This window comes from Castor canadensis, chromosome 1, assembly GCF_047511655.1.
Source record: "Castor canadensis chromosome 1, mCasCan1.hap1v2, whole genome shotgun sequence".
Taxonomy (NCBI): domain Eukaryota; kingdom Metazoa; phylum Chordata; class Mammalia; order Rodentia; family Castoridae; genus Castor; species Castor canadensis.
Window position 1 is genome coordinate 105,581,649 of NC_133386.1, and position 18,970 is coordinate 105,600,618.

The following is an 18,970-nucleotide window of genomic DNA, read 5'->3' on the forward strand; positions in this document are numbered from 1 at the left end:
TTCAGGTTATGGGAGGCTGGTTCTCAGCTGCCTTTTGTTTTCCCTTCTCTATTCTTGGACAGGTGTTAAGGTAAGACCAGAGGCCTGCATTTATTATGTGAAATGTCACCTTTAGCAGCAAGTGCCTCACAGATTAATGTCCTGGATTAGGCCTCACATGTGTAGCCTCTTCCTGCACTCCAGGGAGCCTCTCTTCACCAGAAAGTGCCCAGGAGAACACTGCAGAAAATGCATCCGGCAGAATGTCCCAGACCCATGGCAATCAAGACTTCTAGGTGGGGCACAGCACAAAATAATCTCATGACTGCTGGCCATGTAGGCTGTGCCCCAGGCTTGGCAGAGCCCACTTACCTTTCCAAAGTGGAGCAGCAATGTCTCAACTGTCCAGCCAAAGTAATACACATTCTCCTCGAGCTTGTTGGCACTATCCTATTACGGCAAAAGACAAACTGGGCTCAGCACTCTTTCCCCACCATGCCTGCCCATCCTGTCCCACTTGACAGCCTCAGCCCAGGGCATCCAGGTGCCTCCCCAACTTTCCTGGAGGAGCCTATACCTCTAGTCTTTTCCCTCTGGAATGGGACTATCATGCAGGAGGGCACCCAGAGTACACTTGTTGAGCCTACTTACCCCAAGACTGGGGTGTACAACTCCAAGATTGCCTGTCAGACCCAGATCAATGGATCAGCCCAGAGAGTCCCGAAGCTTCCGGCCAATGGTCTCCATGACTACGGTCACATTGCCTTGTTTAAGTTCACTGCAGGAAGTCCAGAGTCTTGTGACTTGAGGCCAAATGGCTGGCTGCAGTTGTCCATGGACCCCTGGAGCTCTATGCCCTCCCTCAGCCTGGCATTTGGGCTCCTAGAAGGAGGGTGGGGGGGTGGAAGGGGTGCTTACAGCTTATTAGGGAGCAGATGGTTATGTGGCCAGTGGCTGGCTGTTGGTAAGAGTCTGCAAACACCAGCCACCCCCACTGTGGGAGCTGGGAGCCATCAAAGGAAGGGGAAGATGAAGTTCAAGTGTGGCTGGAGGGAGTGAAAGGGCTCCCTGGGCAGCTGGCCCTTCCTGTAATCTCCAGGTGAGGGAACAGCCAATGTTGCTGCTGCTCCTCCTCCCTCCTGCCAGCTCTGGAGGGAGCCTGTATGTGAGGCTGCACTGTTCCCCCACTGTCCTATACTGTCCTAGGATGGAGCAGCCCTGTCCTCTGGCCTCTGCTGGGCAGGCAGGCCTAAGGAGCAGACCATGGGAATAGTACGTACTTGAATCTTGAAGTCAGGATGCAGCCGGCATGCTGTAGGCCCATCAAGGCAATGAACATCCGGAGAATCTCATTGGTTCCCTGCGGCCAGCAATGTGGAGGTCAACATCAATAGGCAGCCCCAGCAATACTGTCTGTGACTGGGCAGGCTGAGCCACCACACTCTGCCCAAATGGCTGACACTTTAGAAGCACAGGGAGCAGGGCTATGACCAGGTGTCAGGGAATACACAGTTATGGGTTGGGGACCTGACCAGATGCATGGCTTCTGACTAGGACCTTCTATCTCTCATGGCCAGCTTCACATGGATCACTCTTCTAAGCCCCAGAATCCTCATTAAAACAAACACCAGTTTTCCCTGGGTGGTGAGGGCCACTGATGCTCAGAGCACAGCAACTGTGGCCAGATTCCTTAGGGAAGCCACCAATGGTTGAGCAATAGAAGCTGGGAACTCCTCAGTACATGCACAATACTGAAGGTGTGTGTCGGGATTGCCACATGCTGCTCCTCCCCACCTGATTCTGTCTGTTCCTTGTGAGGATGCTACGCTTCTGCCTAGTACACACAATAGTGCTGTGGGTGCCAGGGAGCTGAATGGCCATGACCCAGGCTTCATGTCCAGTACTGCCCTGCAGCTGGGCTGGCACTATAGAGGGGGCTCCCATGGGAAGGGAAGTTGGGCGCAGAGGCTTCCACAATATTGCCCAGCTCTAAGCTGCAGAGTCTAAGAGTCTACAGAGGTACCTGCCTCACCTCAGAGACTTCGCATCCTTTTAAGAATTATAGCCTTGAGGGTTTTTTAACCCCAGCTGACCACTCCACCCAGTCATAGAGGAACCCAGGCCTCCCAGGCTGAGAGACGGGCCTTTGGAGAGGCAGCCTCAGCCAGAAAGGCTGAGACACACTGTATCATCAGCCACACTATGTCCCTTTCTGCCTTTAGGCAGGCCTTGGACTGAATGACTGAGCTAAGGGAGAAGAAATGCTGACTGGCATGTTGGGCATGCTTGGGAACAAAAGCAATCAATGAGGACTTTCACTGGGTGTGATAACCCAGGATCAAAGTGACAGTCAGGATGATCCTCATTACTTGATCAGTGGCACAGCTCAAACCCTCTCCCTGTCTAAAGGTCTGCCTCTTGCATGCCCCCATGGCCACCAGCAGGACCCATCCATATTTTTGCCTTAGTCCCCCTAAGTCTACCCTCCCTTCCAGTGGGAGCACCTCTGGGCTTGGGTCTCACCAGCCATGGAAGAATTTCCTAGAACACAAATATAACCAAATCACTCCCTGCTTGGAAACTTCCTATGGCTTTCCAAGTCCTGATTGTTAGTCAAAGTCTTCCACAATCCAGCTCCTTTTCTATCTTTCCCATCCATCCTTTGCATTCCAACTCTCTTCCCTGTTCCACTACCTGTACCAGCCCATTAAGCAAGACTGATCAAAACACCCAGAAAGACTTTCTTACTCTGTGTGTTCATCTCATGCTGTTCATTAAGTCCTGTCTTGGCTTTGTGTGCGTCATTTTCCTGCCTTTCATTCAAATTTCCCCTCCACAGTCCTTTTTGCCCTCAAGGGTCAAGTGCATGTGCTTCAAGAGACTACAGCTTCCTCCAGAACACTTAATTCTGTCTCTTATGAGACATATCACAGCATCCTTCTTAGTCAGTCAGGCTCTACCATAAGATCACAACATCACAAGGCTGTCTCTGTGGCCCTGATACCCTTTTCTGCCTGGCACATGCTGACTGAGCTGACCCTTTAGGATTGTGAATTCATGGAGTGCAGCAATTAAAGAAAGAGTGTCAACACTGGGTGAGTCTTCAGAAAGGACCCTGTTCACCTGCCTCAAATTACCAAGAAGGAAACTAAGACCCAGAAGTGTGAAATGGAGGCAGAGCCTGAGCCAGGACTGGAATTCAGGTCCCACTCTGTCCAGCCAGAAACTACTTGGCACAGATCCACAGTAGGTCTCCAGGAAGCAGTGGGCTCAGGAGCATGAGTAGGTTGTAGTAGGCCACTGCTGGGGCCCTTTGTAGCATTTCCTAGATCCAAGAACAGAGAGGGGAGTTTGGGGACATCAGCAGGGAACATGGTAGCAGGGCCACTCACCTCAAAGATAAGGAGGATGCGGGCATCACGCAGCATGCGCTCATAGGGGTAGTCCTTCATGTAGCCCGAGCCCCCGAGGATCTGCAGTGCCTCACTCACACACTGCCAGGCACCCTTAGAACTGAACACCTGCCAAAGACCCAGGGAAAGGTCAGCACAGGGTGATGGTGCCAAATCCCTTCCAAGAGAAGAGTGGGAGGCTGTGTGTGTGCAGAACTTGAGCTTTGAGATGAGACTGACCCCAAGAGGAATTTACTAGGTGACCATGGGCAAGGCCTTTGGTTTTCTGGACCACAATGACCAGCAGTGGCTCCTATCTCCACAATACCCTTTTCATGCTTCTAGGCCCTCCTCCATTCCTTCCACACCTTATTTAAAACCCACCTAGATTTTACCTACTCCAGGAAGTGTGATCCACTTTTGCCTGGCCCAATCCACCTGCCACTCACTTCTCTGCACTTGAACAAGATGTCTGAATATCCTGCCATGTATGAGCATGATTTATCTCTCTCTGTGCACTCTGTCAGCATCCTGGGGGGTCGAGACACTGTCATGGTTAGTTGTAGGTTCAGCCTAAGCTCGCAGGCACTAGTCAATGGCCTCAAAGAAGTTAAGTAAGGAGAATCCTTCTTTCAGTAAAGGAAGCAGCTCATGTCACATGGGGATCATTTGAGAAAACCTCAGGAACAGGAATGTACACTTTAGGCTTGCTCTTGGCTCAAAAGTTTTTTTCATAATGTTTCCTACTTGTAATGTTTCAGAATCTCTGAGGACAGAAGCACTGTTTCCAGCCCTGTGGTCTGCCCATACTCAAACAGGAAACCAGGATACAGACTGGGTAAGTAACCTTTTATCTCAAACAATTTCCAGAGGGCATTCTGATATCAAAAAGTAAAAAGGTCACCAAAGTAGAAAAAAGATATTTTTTACATTTTATATTTTACATTGATGTGGAGTTACAATATCTGTGTTTTCTCCTGCTGCTGTAGGCCACAAATCAGCCAGTAGAAACTTAGTGTAAGTGGTGAGCTATCCTACAAACTGATGCTCTTGGGCCCTGCTCTATGCTGCTGCTCCCCAACTCTTAGGACCCTGCCTACCCTACAGAGCTGCACACCAGGGGGTTCAGCATAAATCCTGGACCAAAACAGCTGACCTATAAACAAACGGGAAGAGGAAGATGGCAGGTAGAAGGTGTGGGTCAAAAAGGCTGCAGAGAAAGCTTTTCTGCTTCTGCCCCCTGTGCCAGCTCTGGTTGTGCTGGGATTACCTTCACCATGGCTGCCTCAATGGAGCAATCGGGAAACCCAGGTTGGTCCAGCATCCCTGCAGTGAGGTAGGACATACTTTCCATCACATAAGCTTTCTGAGCCATCAGAGCAAACTTTTCCTGGAGTATTTGGGAAAACACAATCAACAAGCAATTTGTATGTGCTGAGTCCCAAATCTGCCAACCAAGAGAGAAGCTAATTAAATTAGAAGCCTGGCTGCCCCAAAGAACCAAATCCAGCCTTAATAAAAGGGACCTATAGCAACAGTGTTCTTCCCACATCACCAAGCAGGAGGCACGAGTAGAGATCAGCAACAGAGAACACTTTTCATGTCCACACAGTGAAATCACAGCTGTCAGTACCTGAATTAACCCAAATTCACTGAGATTCCTACTGAACTGCTTCCTCATGCAGGCATATTCAGTGGTCAATTCTGAAGAAGAGCAGAGTTGTTAAAAAGAACCAGAACATTTCAGATTATCTGAAAATGATTTTCTAAGGCCTTAACTATTATCCTTTAAATGCCTGCAGAAAACACTGAGGACCATGGCTGCTGAGATCAGAATGCCAGAGCCCCAACTTTTCTAGCACCCTTGGGTCAGAGGCAGGATACCTGTTCCTCAGGGGGCCTGCAGGCAGCGAGCAGGAGCAAAAGCACAGAGTTCTGAGTTAGACACAGTTCTGAGTTCTGGTCCTGTTCTTACCAGTGGGGGGCCTGAGCCAAGAGCTCCACCTCCCTGGTGGTACACCTCACAGAGTTGCTGCAAACATACAAGGAGATGGAAGCTGGAAGGCGCCTAGCACAAAGCTAGGTGCACAGAGCATCCTAGACAAAGGTGGGAGTGGACCCACCTCCATCACAGATACTCAACCAAAGCAGGAGGGGCAGCCTGATTTCAAAGCTCAGGCCTGGGGCCTCAAGGTGCATAGTTGTGGACAGTTTTGAGAGCCCCTGGGAACATGTCAGACTCCCACTCTGGCATCAGCTCCCCTAGCTTTGCCTGAAGCCTGTTTTCCAAATGTTTCCACCAGTGTGACCATCACTAACTGGTCCCTAGAGTGAGTCCCCTTATCCACATTTCTGGGTTATGGGCTCTCATCAGAGGTTCTGTCTCTTTGGGAGAGGGGAGGCTGATGATAAAGATCCATGAAGCTTTTGCACTGAGTTTTCTAGATGGGGAAGTGGAGGCCATGCAAGCAGCACAGCAAATTGAGAAGAGTCCTGAGCTTGAGGGCTGACAGCTTTGGACCTTGGTCAAGGTTCATGGTCTTGGGCAAATCACCTGTACTCTCTTGGCCTCAGTTTCCTCATCAATCAAATGGATGGAAGAACCCAAACCAGAGCCCCTGTATGTCTACCTTGCAGTGGACTCTGAGAGTCATAAAGCCCTCAGGGTATGTTCTCCCTGGGCACACCCTTTCCAAGTCACATCCACATAGCAAGAATAGTTACAGGATGTTTTAAGTTCATAAAGGAAAGTCTAGTATCCTGATGGAGAAGAACAAGGGAGGAATCAGGGGCTGAGGGACTTGGGTTCTAGGTCCAACCCCACTCTTCACTCTGTGTAGAGACACCCACATGAAGGGATCTTGTGAGGATGAGAACTAATGTTTTCTTGGTCCCTAACTCATGGGTGGAAGTTTACCAAGTAGCTCTGTTCTTAGTGGTCTGCCTCTAACAGAATGCCTGCTTCTCTCCTTACCCTTGTGTGTAGATAAAACTGAGCAATGTTGAAATACAAAGACTAACTTCTGGGGGAGGTGAGTATATTCTTTGCTCTAAACCAAAGCTCAGAGGCTAAACTTGAGCCAACAATTTCCCCAGGTGGCCTGGCTCGTCACCAGTCCATCCAGGGGGGAAATGGCAAACAGACCCTCCCAGGCTGTGGTGGGGGCGGCAGGGGCAACAGGGCACTGCAGACCCGAATGACCTACCGATCAGTTTCTTAAGCATCCCAGCCACAATGTTGCCCATGCTGAATTGCCCGCTATTGAGGATATTCATGGCCACCTGCAGAGAGGGCGAGAAAGGCCAAGCAAGCACATTGAAAGAGGCAGAGAAAAGAGACACAGAACACTCGTTTATTTTCCCCAGAAGAGTTCTTGAAAATAGAGGCAAGCATCTGCCTTTGGGCTGGGAGAGAGCACAGTTCTGACCCTCCAACAGGGTGGCTCTGTCACTGCTGCAGCTCTAATACCCATGGCATCACTACCACCACACATAAGGCCACTGCACAATACTCCCAAATCATCTGCTATTGCTTTTCACCCTCTGGAGAGGTAGCAGAAACTTGGACCAATAGGGAACACATTGCAAGCTGCCTGAATATTCCCAGCAAAGCTTCAGGATGAGGCACCACAATTCACAGATGAAGATGCTGAAGATCAGAATGGTGACATGACTCTCCCTACACCTCACATTCTGGCAGGAAAGCTGTGCACTGAGATGACCCCATGACATCAGCCAGATGCCTGCAACAGTGATCTGGTGGCTTTGTCAGCATCCCTACTCTTTCTTCATCCTTTATTCTGACCCATGTGTACAGTGAGCAGCTGGGAGAGGGACAGATGCACACCCTGTTATGAGTAATGGAGGTGTCCCTGACCTACCACGGAGGCCTCAGTTGCAAACAGCCAGTGAAGCCATAGGTAGCCAATGACGGCAGACTGAAGGAGAGGGTCCCAGCCCTGTGGAAACAGCAAAATTGAGGGTGGGGCTGGCTTCTTGGAGGAGATGGTGGACCTGGGTTTACTGTACCAGCAGGGAGGAAAAGCCCTCCAGGCAGAGGATGGACAGAGGCCCCTGACAAGCCTGAGACACGAAATCAGAGTCCCCAAAGGTAGAGTGGGGATCTGAGGACAGAAAAGAAGGCTGTGAGTTCTATGGTTTTCCCCAAAGCACAACTTCAATTGTATTGCTTTTTGCTCAATTGGTTATGTGTGACCCAGAAAGCATGCGGTAGTCTTTGAATTTTTGATTACCTGCTAAATAACCTGAAGGGAGAACCTCTCAAAACAGATCCTGTGGGGAAACCATCAGACCCTCAGGGCTGGGAGAAGCTGGAAACAATTGTTCAAAACTCCTAGAAATAGCCAGCCCCCACACACGAGTGGGAAATCTGTCTTGGTTAAGTCATACCACAGTGTGAGATTCAAATTCCACTTCTAGAAACAGATCCCAAAGCTTCCATCCCTGCTTTTTCTGGATGGTCTGAGAAACAGCTGAGTGCCCCATCACCTCTGACTTCCCAAGCTTCAGACTCCTGCATTTCAGGACACAGGATGATACTGGCCTTGTTCGATCTGCCAGGAAACTAAATTCTTTTGCCCTTATTTCTTCTCTTTTAAAAGCCAGCTCATAATTTCATGAATAAAACTCCATAGCCCCCTCAGAGTTTACTGTTAACCTCATCAAATAAAAAAAATGGAATGAAAAAAGCAGGGTCTTATTCCCCAGTGGATCAATACCCAATAGGTAGAGTCTTATTTGAAGAGGGCCATGTGTTCAGTCTTTGTTCTGTACTTGGAGACCTCTGGCCAGCCTTTTACTATTATAATACATTTTAATTGAACAAATTGACATGATTCACTGTGATATTTCCATCCATATATATCATGTCTATCATCTACCCTTCTATTCCCCACCCAAATCCCTTCCCAGTGTCTAATAATTCTGATACTTTCAGGGTTTTTTTTTTAAGTTTCCACATATATGAGATAACACATGAACCTTCTCTTTCTGTGTCTATTTCACTTAACAGGATGCCCTCAGTTCAACCCATTTTCCTGCACATGACCAGATTTAATTATTCTTTATGGCTGAATAAAGTGTGTATGTATACTACATTTTCTTGGTCCATTTATCTGCAGACACTTGAGTGGATTCCATGTTAACTATTGTGAACAGTGCCACAACAGACATAGGTGTGCAGTCTTCTCTATTGTATGTGGACTTAGCTCTCTTGGGTATGTGTCCAGAAGTGGGAGATCTGGATCATATAGTCATTCTATTTTTAACTTTTTGAGGAACCTCCATACTGATTTCCACAGTTCACCAGTTTTAGCGTCTTCAAGCTTCATCACCCTCACTACCACCAAGAGTCTCCTTCTATGTTACCAGCTACATTGTATATCCTAATTTCCCCCAAAGCAAGATTCAGAACTTTCTTTCAACAGTTCCTACTTGTCAGCCTCTATATTTCTGACTGTTAATAAAATCTTACTACCATCTCAGAGGTAAAAGTCCTCATTTTTATCTCATACCAGTCCATTCAATTTTTCAGCTGGCTATTTATTTATTTATTTATTTATTGTCTCTGTATTCCAAGTATAACATTCTTTTAAAAATTTAGGCTAACTGGCAGGAATTCTACTAGTAACAACAAAAGAACTTTAGAGATTGATTTCCATTTGCCTATCTAAACAATCATTTTCCACCAATCACAGTAGCAAAAAAAAATTAAATACAGTGTTGGGGCTGGGGATGTAGTTCCAAGATGGAGTATTTGCCTAGCTCACGTGAGAACCTGGGTTTGGTTCTTAGCACCAAAAAACCCCCCCAAACCTCCAGTGTCTGAAGGACTGAGGAACAAGGCTTCTTTACTCACAATTGGAAAGGACACATACTTGTCCCTTTCCAGGAGACACTTGGCAACATGGATCAAGACTATAAAAATGTTAGCTAGGCATGGTGGTACATGCGTATAATTGTAGAACTTGAGAGATGGAGGCAGGAGGATTGTGAGTTTGAGGATAGCCTGGGTTACATAGCAGATCCCTGTCTCAAAAAACCAAGGGATGGGGATGTAGGTCAGTGGTAGAGCATTTGCTTAGCATGCACAAGGATGTGAGTTCAGTTCTCAGCACTGCCAGAAAAAAGTTCACATCCTCTGACTCAGTAATTTTACTGGTGGTGTTTAAACTCAGGAAAGAATTAGACAAGTGTGGGAGGATATGTTACCAGGAACCTGATGCCATTAAACACAGTGTGCATATGAAGAATGCAGTGCAGCATCAAACATTTATATTTACCAGCACAAAAAGATTGTTAGAATTTATTGATAAGTGAAACACAAGCTACAAAATGTCACACACACACAAAGTGATGTGTATTATTTAAAATACCCAGAAAGCAACAAGGGTATGAGCAATACAATCTCTTTTGGGATGGGCTTTGGGTGATTTAATTCTGTCTCCTCTATTTGCATGTACCATCTGGACCACCTTTGTAATACAGAAGCCTATGGCTGCACAACCTATTCCCTTATTTGTCCCTTCATCTGTCCATCCTTCCTCTACACTCAATGCACACCCTTGTGCCACAGAAACTTTGGCTAATGGTATCTCATCTGATTCCCTGACCCTAGGGGAGGAGGGAAAGGATGACTTTGATCTTTGCTTCATGGCTGAGGTGGGTAGGGTTGCCCAGGGTGAACACACTTGCCCAGGTCACCCAGTAAATTAGGGTAGGGCAACAACAACAACAAAATAAGGAGTCTCATTTAAAAATGGGCAAAGGATTTGAAAAGGTATTTCTTCAAAGACAATGCCAATAAGCACATGGAAAGATGCTGAATATGATTAATCATGTTCAAATTAAACCCACAGAGATTCTACTTCATACCTTGTAGGATGTGTACAGTTTAAAAACATGGATGGTAACAAGTGTAGATGAAAATGTGGAAAAATGGAACCTCTGTACACGGTAAAAATGGAAAATAGTTTGTTACACGTATGGTCTCCATATAACCAGCAATTCTACTACTAGATGTATATGCAAATGATTTGAAAACATATTTTCCATAGAAACACCTGAATGTTAATATTCACACAGATAAAGTGGAAACAATCCAAGTATCCATCACCTGATGGATAAATAAAATCCAGCCACAAAATGTACTGATTCATGCTACAATGTGGATAAAACTTGAAAAGTATATGATGTGAAAGAAATCACAAATGGCTTCATATTATATGATTCCATTTATATGAAATATTCAGAATCCACAAATCCACTAAGGCACAAAGTAAGATAACAGTTGCCAAAGGATGGGGGTAAGGTGGGGCTGGAAGGTATGGCATTTCCTTTCAGAGTGATAGAAATGTTCTTTTGAGGTGATGGTTACACAGCACAGTGAATACACTAAAAATGATAGACATGTATATTTTAAGATAGTAAACCATATGCGGACTATTTTTCAATAGAAAAAATAAATCTGACTTAAAGGAGGAGGAAGAAGAGGAGAAGAAAACACAAAACATTAGGGCAGGGACTCAAGACCTCTGTTGTATTCTTAGAACCTAAGATTCTTCCCACTGGCCTGTCTCTTATACCTGCTGGGGAGGGGAATCCCATCCCTTACTTAAGGCAAGGCATACCTCAAAGATGAATGAAGATCCCTCATCCTAACCATAGACCCCCTCCTTTAGGAATGAGCCAATTTTCCAGTCTCCATTGCCAATATCCCATCAAAGTCACACATTGTCACAGGTCAAGCATGGACCAAACAGAAAGTAGGACTCACATGCTATACAGGTGAAAGAAACTGCATAGCACCTCACCTTAAAGCCACCTCCAACTTCTCCAAGGACATTTTCCAGGGGTACCCTGGTGTTTTCAAAATGGACTTCACAAGCTGAAACACATGAAATTTAAGAACTTATTTGACAAATGCAAACCACTCTGCATTTGACCCTAGGCAAGTGTTCATTCATTATCTGGAAGTACAGGACACAAAGGCCAAGCTCCTGTCTTTGTGGAGATCATTCTTTGGCCAGGGAGACAAACTATAAAGAGGATGATAGATATTACCATCAATGTTATTGATGAAATAAATAGGACACTAAAGAGAGACATGGGGGCTGCAGGGAATGGGTAACATTCTTATAAAGGCTAACTCAGACTTTTCTAAGGTAATATTTAGCAGAAGTTGAAAGGATAGAAGAGCCAGAGTCAGAACATCAAGTGAGGAGCGTCAGCATTTCCGAAGGCCATAAGGAAGATGGGATTCTTGGTCCTAGGTCTTCATATAACACAGCCACAGCCTTGCACTACAGAGGCAATGCCCTACCAGCTACTGGAGGGTGGACCTCCCTTTTCCTGCCACTGAGGCCAGTGCTGGCCAGTGATATGTAGCTGACCCAATGTGAACAGAAGCCTTTGAGTGCATATGCCCTGGGGTGGTAAAAAAGCACATAGGTGATCTGAACCCAAGTTATGGGCTGAGGCATTGTACCAGGACTATAAGAAAAGAAATGTTTTGTTCTGAGATGAGTTCTGAGGTGTCTCAAACAGGGCTATACTGCAGTCAGGGATCATTAGCTTCCCTTAAAGTGAGACGTGCTCCAAAGGGGAGGTCAATGTGGGTGAGATACAGCCAGAGAAGGAGATGCTGTGGGGTTAGGGAAGAGGTTGGGAAGGCATAGTGCCTTCTATATCACATTTCTATAAAACACGTTTGCATGTTCTGCTACATAAACACAGCAATTTGTACCAGAGGAAAGGATACTCAGAATCAGGAAGGTAGGGACTCAAGAGAAGCCAGGCCAGGTGTGGCAAACTGGGTCTGCTGATCTTCATTCTGCTGCAAGAGCTCAAGGGTGAAATGTGATGACATTAACTTCTAGGTCCTATTTAAGGATGACGGACAAGAATTGTAGAACCAGGACCTCCTGCTAAAAGCTGCTGGGTGTGGGAAAAAATGTGCTTTCCTCTCTCACCTCACCTTGTGTTTCTTGACTCTCTTGGGGTCCTGCATGGTGCCTGCATGATGCTAGGGGACACCACACACCCATACTCCAGCACAGATCAAACCCTGCAGAGCTGTTTAGCACTAGCTTGGCAGCTCCCTCCACCTCTCTCCTGTGTACATGCCAAACTTTCCTTAGCTGGAGGCCTCTGAGCAGCACCTTCATCTGCTGGCATACTCAGGGTTCTCAGGCAGCAGCACTGGTCAGAGTATTCAGACTCAGCAGGAGCTGATGATGGGGTATTGCCCCTCCCCCCATCCCCCACTAAACACTTCACCCTCTGCACTTCTTGCTCCTGGTACCTCCACAGGATGGGCTTCACCCCCTCCCCCCCATTTCCTGTACCTGGGAAACTACAGTGCAACAAAGGAAATGAGCTTGTTCAAGGCCTCACAGCTTCCAAGTGGTAGGGCTCAGGACTCCTGACCCCCAAGTCCAAGCAGTTGGGGTGGCAAATATCACCATCCAGAAGGCGGGGTCCCAAAAGGCACATGGCCCACAGATATGCCAAGGGCTGGTGTTATGTGGTCTTCTCTGGGCTAGCCACTCCAAGATCTGAACAGATATTCAAGAGGCAGAATGTCTGAAGGACCCCATGGCCACACTAGGTGGGCTAAGAGCAACAAACAGGATACCAGTGTCACCAGCCTCCAGTGAATGGATGGCTATCAAGGATGGCAAGGGGCCTGGGCAGTTAGAAGAGGAAGCAAGAAGAAGGACATTCCAGGCAGGAAAGACATAGCATGTTTACATGGGACACCTGTCCTGCCTTCCTGGTGTCCATTACCCCAGCAAGGTTGAGAGCTCTTCTGGCCTTGCTCCCCTTGAATGAGCAAAGCTGAAGGCTTAGAGAGGAGCACAGTCTATAACTGCTAAATTAGCAATCCAGTTTCCAGGAGTTCATCTGCATTGCCATGAAATCTCAACTTGATTTTGCTAAAATGCTTAACTAAAGCCACAAATATGTAAATCTCATTTTACCTTGATATTTGGACACAATGAAGGATTGGTTTCTCTTATGCTCTCTGTCACACATGCACCTGTGTATGTGCAAGCTACTTACTGTTGGAGCCCCGAATGCCTAACTTATCTTTAGGTTTCCCATTAGTGACTCCACCAAAGTCTCTTTCTACTACGAATGCTGTGATTTTGTCTTTCACCAAGCCATCAGAATCAGCCACTTCAGTCTTTACAAACACAGTAAAAATACTGGCCAGACATCCATTGGTGATCCAGACCTAAAGAAAGAAAGCAAAACATCTTTGGACACACCTCTCAACTCCATCTTTGTCTGTCACCTGTCAAACTTCAGGCCAGCCACATAAAATGTTTGGCTCTGTAGAAGCCAAGCCTATATGAACTGAGCATGGGGACTCAACCCCGGTCTCTTTAGAGCAGAGATGTTCCCCAGAAATAGGTAGCTGGGGTGGGGGTGGAGGCAGCCAGTGGCACTAAGATAGCTCAGGTTCCATCCACCACCAGACAACTGAGGACTTTCAAGAAAGAAGGGAATCCATCACCTCACAAGGTACACATATATACAAACACATATATACAATGTTTACTTGTCAATTTAAAAGTGAAAATGAGGAAGGGAAAGGAGGAGTGAAAGGCAGAAGGAAGTGGAGAGGGAGGGGGAAAACAGACTGCTCTACAATTGCAATGATTAGGACTTCTTTCAATGTTGATTCAAGAAAACTGTTAAAGGAAAAAAGACAATTGAGGAAATCTGAACATTGACCAGGTAGTAAGAAACTTATCTGTTTTTTCATATGCTAATGGTATTACAGCTTTCTCTCAGAGCTCCATGCTGAATCTTTCATAAGTGCTATCTAGAGATGGCAATGTTGACATAAGAAACATGGTGGGCCATGAGTGTGCTAACTGCTGAAGCTAGGTGTCAGGTCTGTGGAAGTGTATCACACCACACTTGTGTACCTTTGTGACTTTGGGCAATGAAATTTAAACAAAACCCTAAAAGCAGTTCAAGGAGGCAGCTGGGACTAAGGAAAAGTTGGAGACTCTGAAGCCAGAACACCTTGCTCCAGTTCTGTTTCTGCCACTGAAGGTACACAGGCCATGGACCAGTTACTCAGCCTGAGCCCCAGATTCTTTTTCTGATAAAGGAGCAGCATCCATGCTCTGCCTGGGTTAGGGAATGATGTGCAGACCCTTTACAATTCCCAGTGTGTGGAAAGTGGTTGCATAGTGGCTATAGATTGTGACTGAGACGGCAGGGCAATGAGGACGTGGCTATACCTTGGAGCCATTGAGGATGTAGTGCTTCTTATCTTCACTTAACGTGGCTTTGGTCTGGATGGAGGCAGCATCACTCCCTCTGCAGAGATAGAGAGATGTAGTTGAGGAACAATAATATTGGGAATAAGTAAGAGTGGACTTGAGGGGCTGGAAATGGAAGTTTTTATATTTGGATACAGGAGTTAGCAAACTTTTAAAATACAGTGTCAGACAATAGACAATATTCAGCTTTCTGAGTTACATGATGTCTGTCCCACCTCAACTCTGCCAATAGAACATAAAAGCAGCTGCAGTCTGTAAACAGATGGGCAAGTTCCAATACAAATTTCTGATGGCAGGCTGGATTTGGCTCATCCTGCTTCAACACAGCAGGTAAAAAAGTGGCAATAAAAACAAGTTGGGCTTAGGTTTCAACATGAGAATGTGGGCTGCTGTGAGTAGGTTGGGCCACACCAGGATGGTGACTATTCCAGATTGCAGAGTGAAGGGAAACAGGATTAAGTGAGGTTCCAGGGACAGACTTGTCATCAGAAGCCCCAAGCTCTGACTGGCTCTGCTCCTTCTAGCTGTGTGACCTCTGGCTAATAATCACACCTCATGGAACCTTTGCTCCCAATCTGGAGATGAGCAGCTCCTACACCCTATCCTCTGAATGCAATCCCTGATGTCAAGGGGGTTGAACCACAAAACATTGACTTAGTAGATGCTGTCAGGTATGTTATTTCATCTGTAAGTCTCACTGGGATAGAGAATTAAGACTGAGAGAAGAGAACTGGCAAGAATGATTATTGAGTTGATTCTCTGGAAGGTTTTAGGTAGGGAGGAAATACAAGCCAGATACTCTGCACAGACAACAGCTTGGAAGATGACATTTAGAGGGGAGGGGCAGACCTGGCTGGCTCTGTGAGGCAGAAGGCTGCAATGTGTTCCCCAGATGCCAGTTTGGGCAGGTATTTGGATTTCTGCTCCTCATTACCAAACAAGATGATTCCCTAAATGAAACACACACAAACCAAGTTAAGCTGCAAGAAGAGTGTGAGATGTACTTGTGAGACATCCCCTTCTGAGAACAATATTTACTTCCTTCAAGAGGAGACAACACAAGCCCAGAGCTGACATGGGAGCCAGGCTGCTAAGGGGAGCACCCTATGGCACATGCACCAATGTGGTAGCAATATAACCAGCAGAGCTGTGAAATCAGCACCTGAGATTTTAATCCCGACTCCTCCACTGTCTGGCTGGGTAGCCTTGGGCCAGAACTGTCCCTTCTCTGAGTCTTCAACTTGTGATTTGTAAGCCAGAGACTCCCCCCTTTTCCCACTGGCAGAGTGGTCTGGATGATGTGAAGACATGGAAATGCTGAAAACATGCCCAGCACAGAGAAGGTGTGCAGTCAGTGTCTAAGCTGTCCCCCCATGCTTTGCTAAATGACTGCAGTGTGGACTCCTGCTTAAGGGTTGGGAGCTAGGCACAGGACTCATTCAGCTTTTTGTTGTCTACAGTGAGCAGCTATGATCTGAGTAATGTGATTCCACTGAGAACTGTGTCCCCTTGGACCTGTCCCACCATGCTATGAGTCCAGTGGGGTGATGAAGGCATGTGTACAAACAGCAGGGGACAGCTCAGGAGGAGGCTCACATCCAGGAGTGGCATCTGACCTGGGTCTTGAAAGATGGGTTGAAGGTGATAGAGATAGTAGATTCAATGGGAAGGCATGAGCCAAGGGCCTCATGTTGGCTAAATGGAGGCCATATATGCAGGGACTACAAGTCACATGTTGTAGCCAGTGAGTGAAATGGAGGGCAAGGTGGCAAGAACAGAGGGCTTGTTCTCCTTCAAGACCCTGAGCTATCAAAACCAACTCATTTCTGATAGAAGTAAGCAAGCCCCTGCCTCCTCCAGAAAGCCCCGAATAGGAATCCCAGATACTTGACCTTGAGACCAATAGCCTGATGTGCTGCCAGGGTCACAGTGATAGACCCATCCAGGCTGATGATCTCCCCTAGCCAAGCATACATGGTGTTGGAGAGGCCCAGGCCGCCTAGGAGAGACAGATCAGCATTAGTCACAGTCCAGCCTGATTCCTCCCATTGAGGCAAATGACTTCACTGTTTTTTCTTTTTCCCTAAATATAAAGTAAGAACTGATCACCATTTTTAAAAAACTCATAATATGGAAAGGTACAAGGAAAACAAAAATTGTCCATATTTTATTTATTTATTATCACTCAGAATGAGCATTTCTGTGTATATCTTTTCAGACCTATTTTGCACATAGAAACATTTGCAGCTCTGTATTTTTAATGTAGACACCTATACACATAATGAATCACTGAAGATTGTGTGACTGCCTTCTACCAGATGTGGATGTTTAGTGTTCCACTGCCTATCATCTGCTGGACTCCAGGACAGGCCTTATCTGCTGCAACACTCTAACACTTTGGGATGGATCATTCTCTGCCCTGGGGTTGTCCTATGCACTGTAGGAAATTTAGCAGCCTTCACGGCCTCTATCCAGTAGATGCCAGCAGCAAACCTCCCCATCTCCACAGTTTTCACAATCAAAAGTATCTCTAGCATTGCCATGTAATCCCTAAGGGGCAAAATTGCTCCTCACTGGGAATCATCACTGCTCTAGGAGTAAAAGACAAAAGGATTAAAAACAGAAAAATTAAAATTCCATTGAACTTAAGTAGTGGGCATTTAATCTTCAACTTCCAAAAGTAGCAGGGTGGCTTTATTAAAGTTCACTTTACAGATCATAAATTGAGGTTTAAGGTAATCAGGCCAACAAATATCAGTTGGCCATGACCTCAGGGTGCAGGTGCACAGCCCACTTGCAGAGTGTGCCATCCACATACATACCAAGAGAAAAAGTCATGCTTGGGGGAGTTTGGACAGCAATCTCACGGGGACAGCTAGCATGTGCAAAGGAGTGTTGGTGGTGGAGGGACTCAAAAGCAGGGAGGAGCCACACATGGCAGGCCTTGGACAGCAGGCAGGGACTAAGGGAGGAGATCCAGGCCTGGTCTGCAGAAACACCTTGGCTTTCCAGCACAATAGTCTCCACTTTGCCTTTAGAATTCTCTAGCATGGAAAATTTTCCCATAACCTTGTAGGCATGAACATAAGGTTGCTGTTATCTTATTTCTTACTTTTTTTAATAGATTGAAAGGGGGTCACCTCAGAAAGAAAGAATGAAAATGAGAGTGCCTGTTGCCTTATTTTTTTTAAACTGATGAGAAACAAACCAACCACCACTCTCCCAATCTTTCCTCACTTGCTTTCTACTCTAATATTTGGCATTCACTGTGGCCAGCTGCATGTGATAGCAACATGTGTTGCTTGGGAGTCACAACCCTGATTCCAGGGATAGCTGGGGGAGCCCAGTCTCTCTTACAGCCTCACACGGAGGCAGAGTGGGCTACTTTTGTTAAGAAATAGAGGGTGTCTGATGACTCGTGCTTCCCACCACTGGGCCGGCAGCATTACTTCAGGTCTTCTGTAAAGATAGGGTAAATTCGTTCTAATACTTGGTAATGTGATAAGAGGAATTTCATAGGATGACAAGGAAGTTACATGATTTAACACCGTAAAACACTACAAGAAACAAACATCCAAATGAAACCGGGCATCATGCTAATTTGTCCTTCATTTTCATCTCTGTCTCAGCTTGGGCCAGCTCTAGGATAGGTATTAGAAGGAATTTATTCTACAAACTTGAGGGTTCATCTTTCATTGCAGAAGGAAGGAAGTACATACTTTAATCTCTGGAGACAAGCCAGGCAGGGACAGAACATCAAGAAGATCTGACTGCTATGGTTTGAAAAATGCTCAGAACAAATACATCTTCAAACAACCAGCTCACAGCCAGGAAATATGCCCAACCCTCACAGGGCTACCAACTGCTAATTCCCCTTCACCTCAAGATCCTTAGCTGATCTTACCTGGAGGCAGCCCCTGCAAACACTCAGAGGACAGGCAGGTTAAGGTTGTTTTGCCTACAGCCACAAAAATTTTTATCTAGGTTTTGCACCTAGACTGTAGATATACTGCATTTAAAGGCCACCCTCCCTGAACAGCATAAATATGTAAAGCTTGCTAACGAGCCAGACCAGGTGGGCTGTTGCCCTGACCTACCATAGTCTTCTGGGACCTGTATCCCAAAAGTCCCAGGTTCTTCAGCTTCTCTAAAGTGTCATCTGGAATTTTTCCTTCCTGGTCAATTTTTCGAGAGTCCACTGAAAAGAGGAATATTTTGATTAAACAAAAATATAAGTAAGCTATATTCATACAAATAAAAGCATACAGAATGATTTTC

General features: G+C 46.2%; 1 protein-coding gene across 1 annotated transcript in view; it reads right to left on the minus strand.

Moving 5' to 3' along the window:
• The window catches only part of LOC141422399 (complex I assembly factor ACAD9, mitochondrial-like), a 30,257-nt gene that overhangs the window by 2,221 nt on the left and 9,066 nt on the right, over positions 1-18,970 (minus strand). The window contains 14 exon segments of the mRNA XM_074069571.1: positions 352-429; positions 631-757; positions 1,260-1,339; positions 3,372-3,500; positions 4,642-4,761; positions 5,005-5,075; positions 6,578-6,653; positions 11,204-11,277; positions 13,455-13,629; positions 14,651-14,729; positions 15,542-15,642; positions 16,585-16,691; positions 18,790-18,819; positions 18,822-18,890. Coding sequence (XP_073925672.1) covers positions 352-429; positions 631-757; positions 1,260-1,339; positions 3,372-3,500; positions 4,642-4,761; positions 5,005-5,075; positions 6,578-6,653; positions 11,204-11,277; positions 13,455-13,629; positions 14,651-14,729; positions 15,542-15,642; positions 16,585-16,691; positions 18,790-18,819; positions 18,822-18,890 — 1,316 coding nt within the window.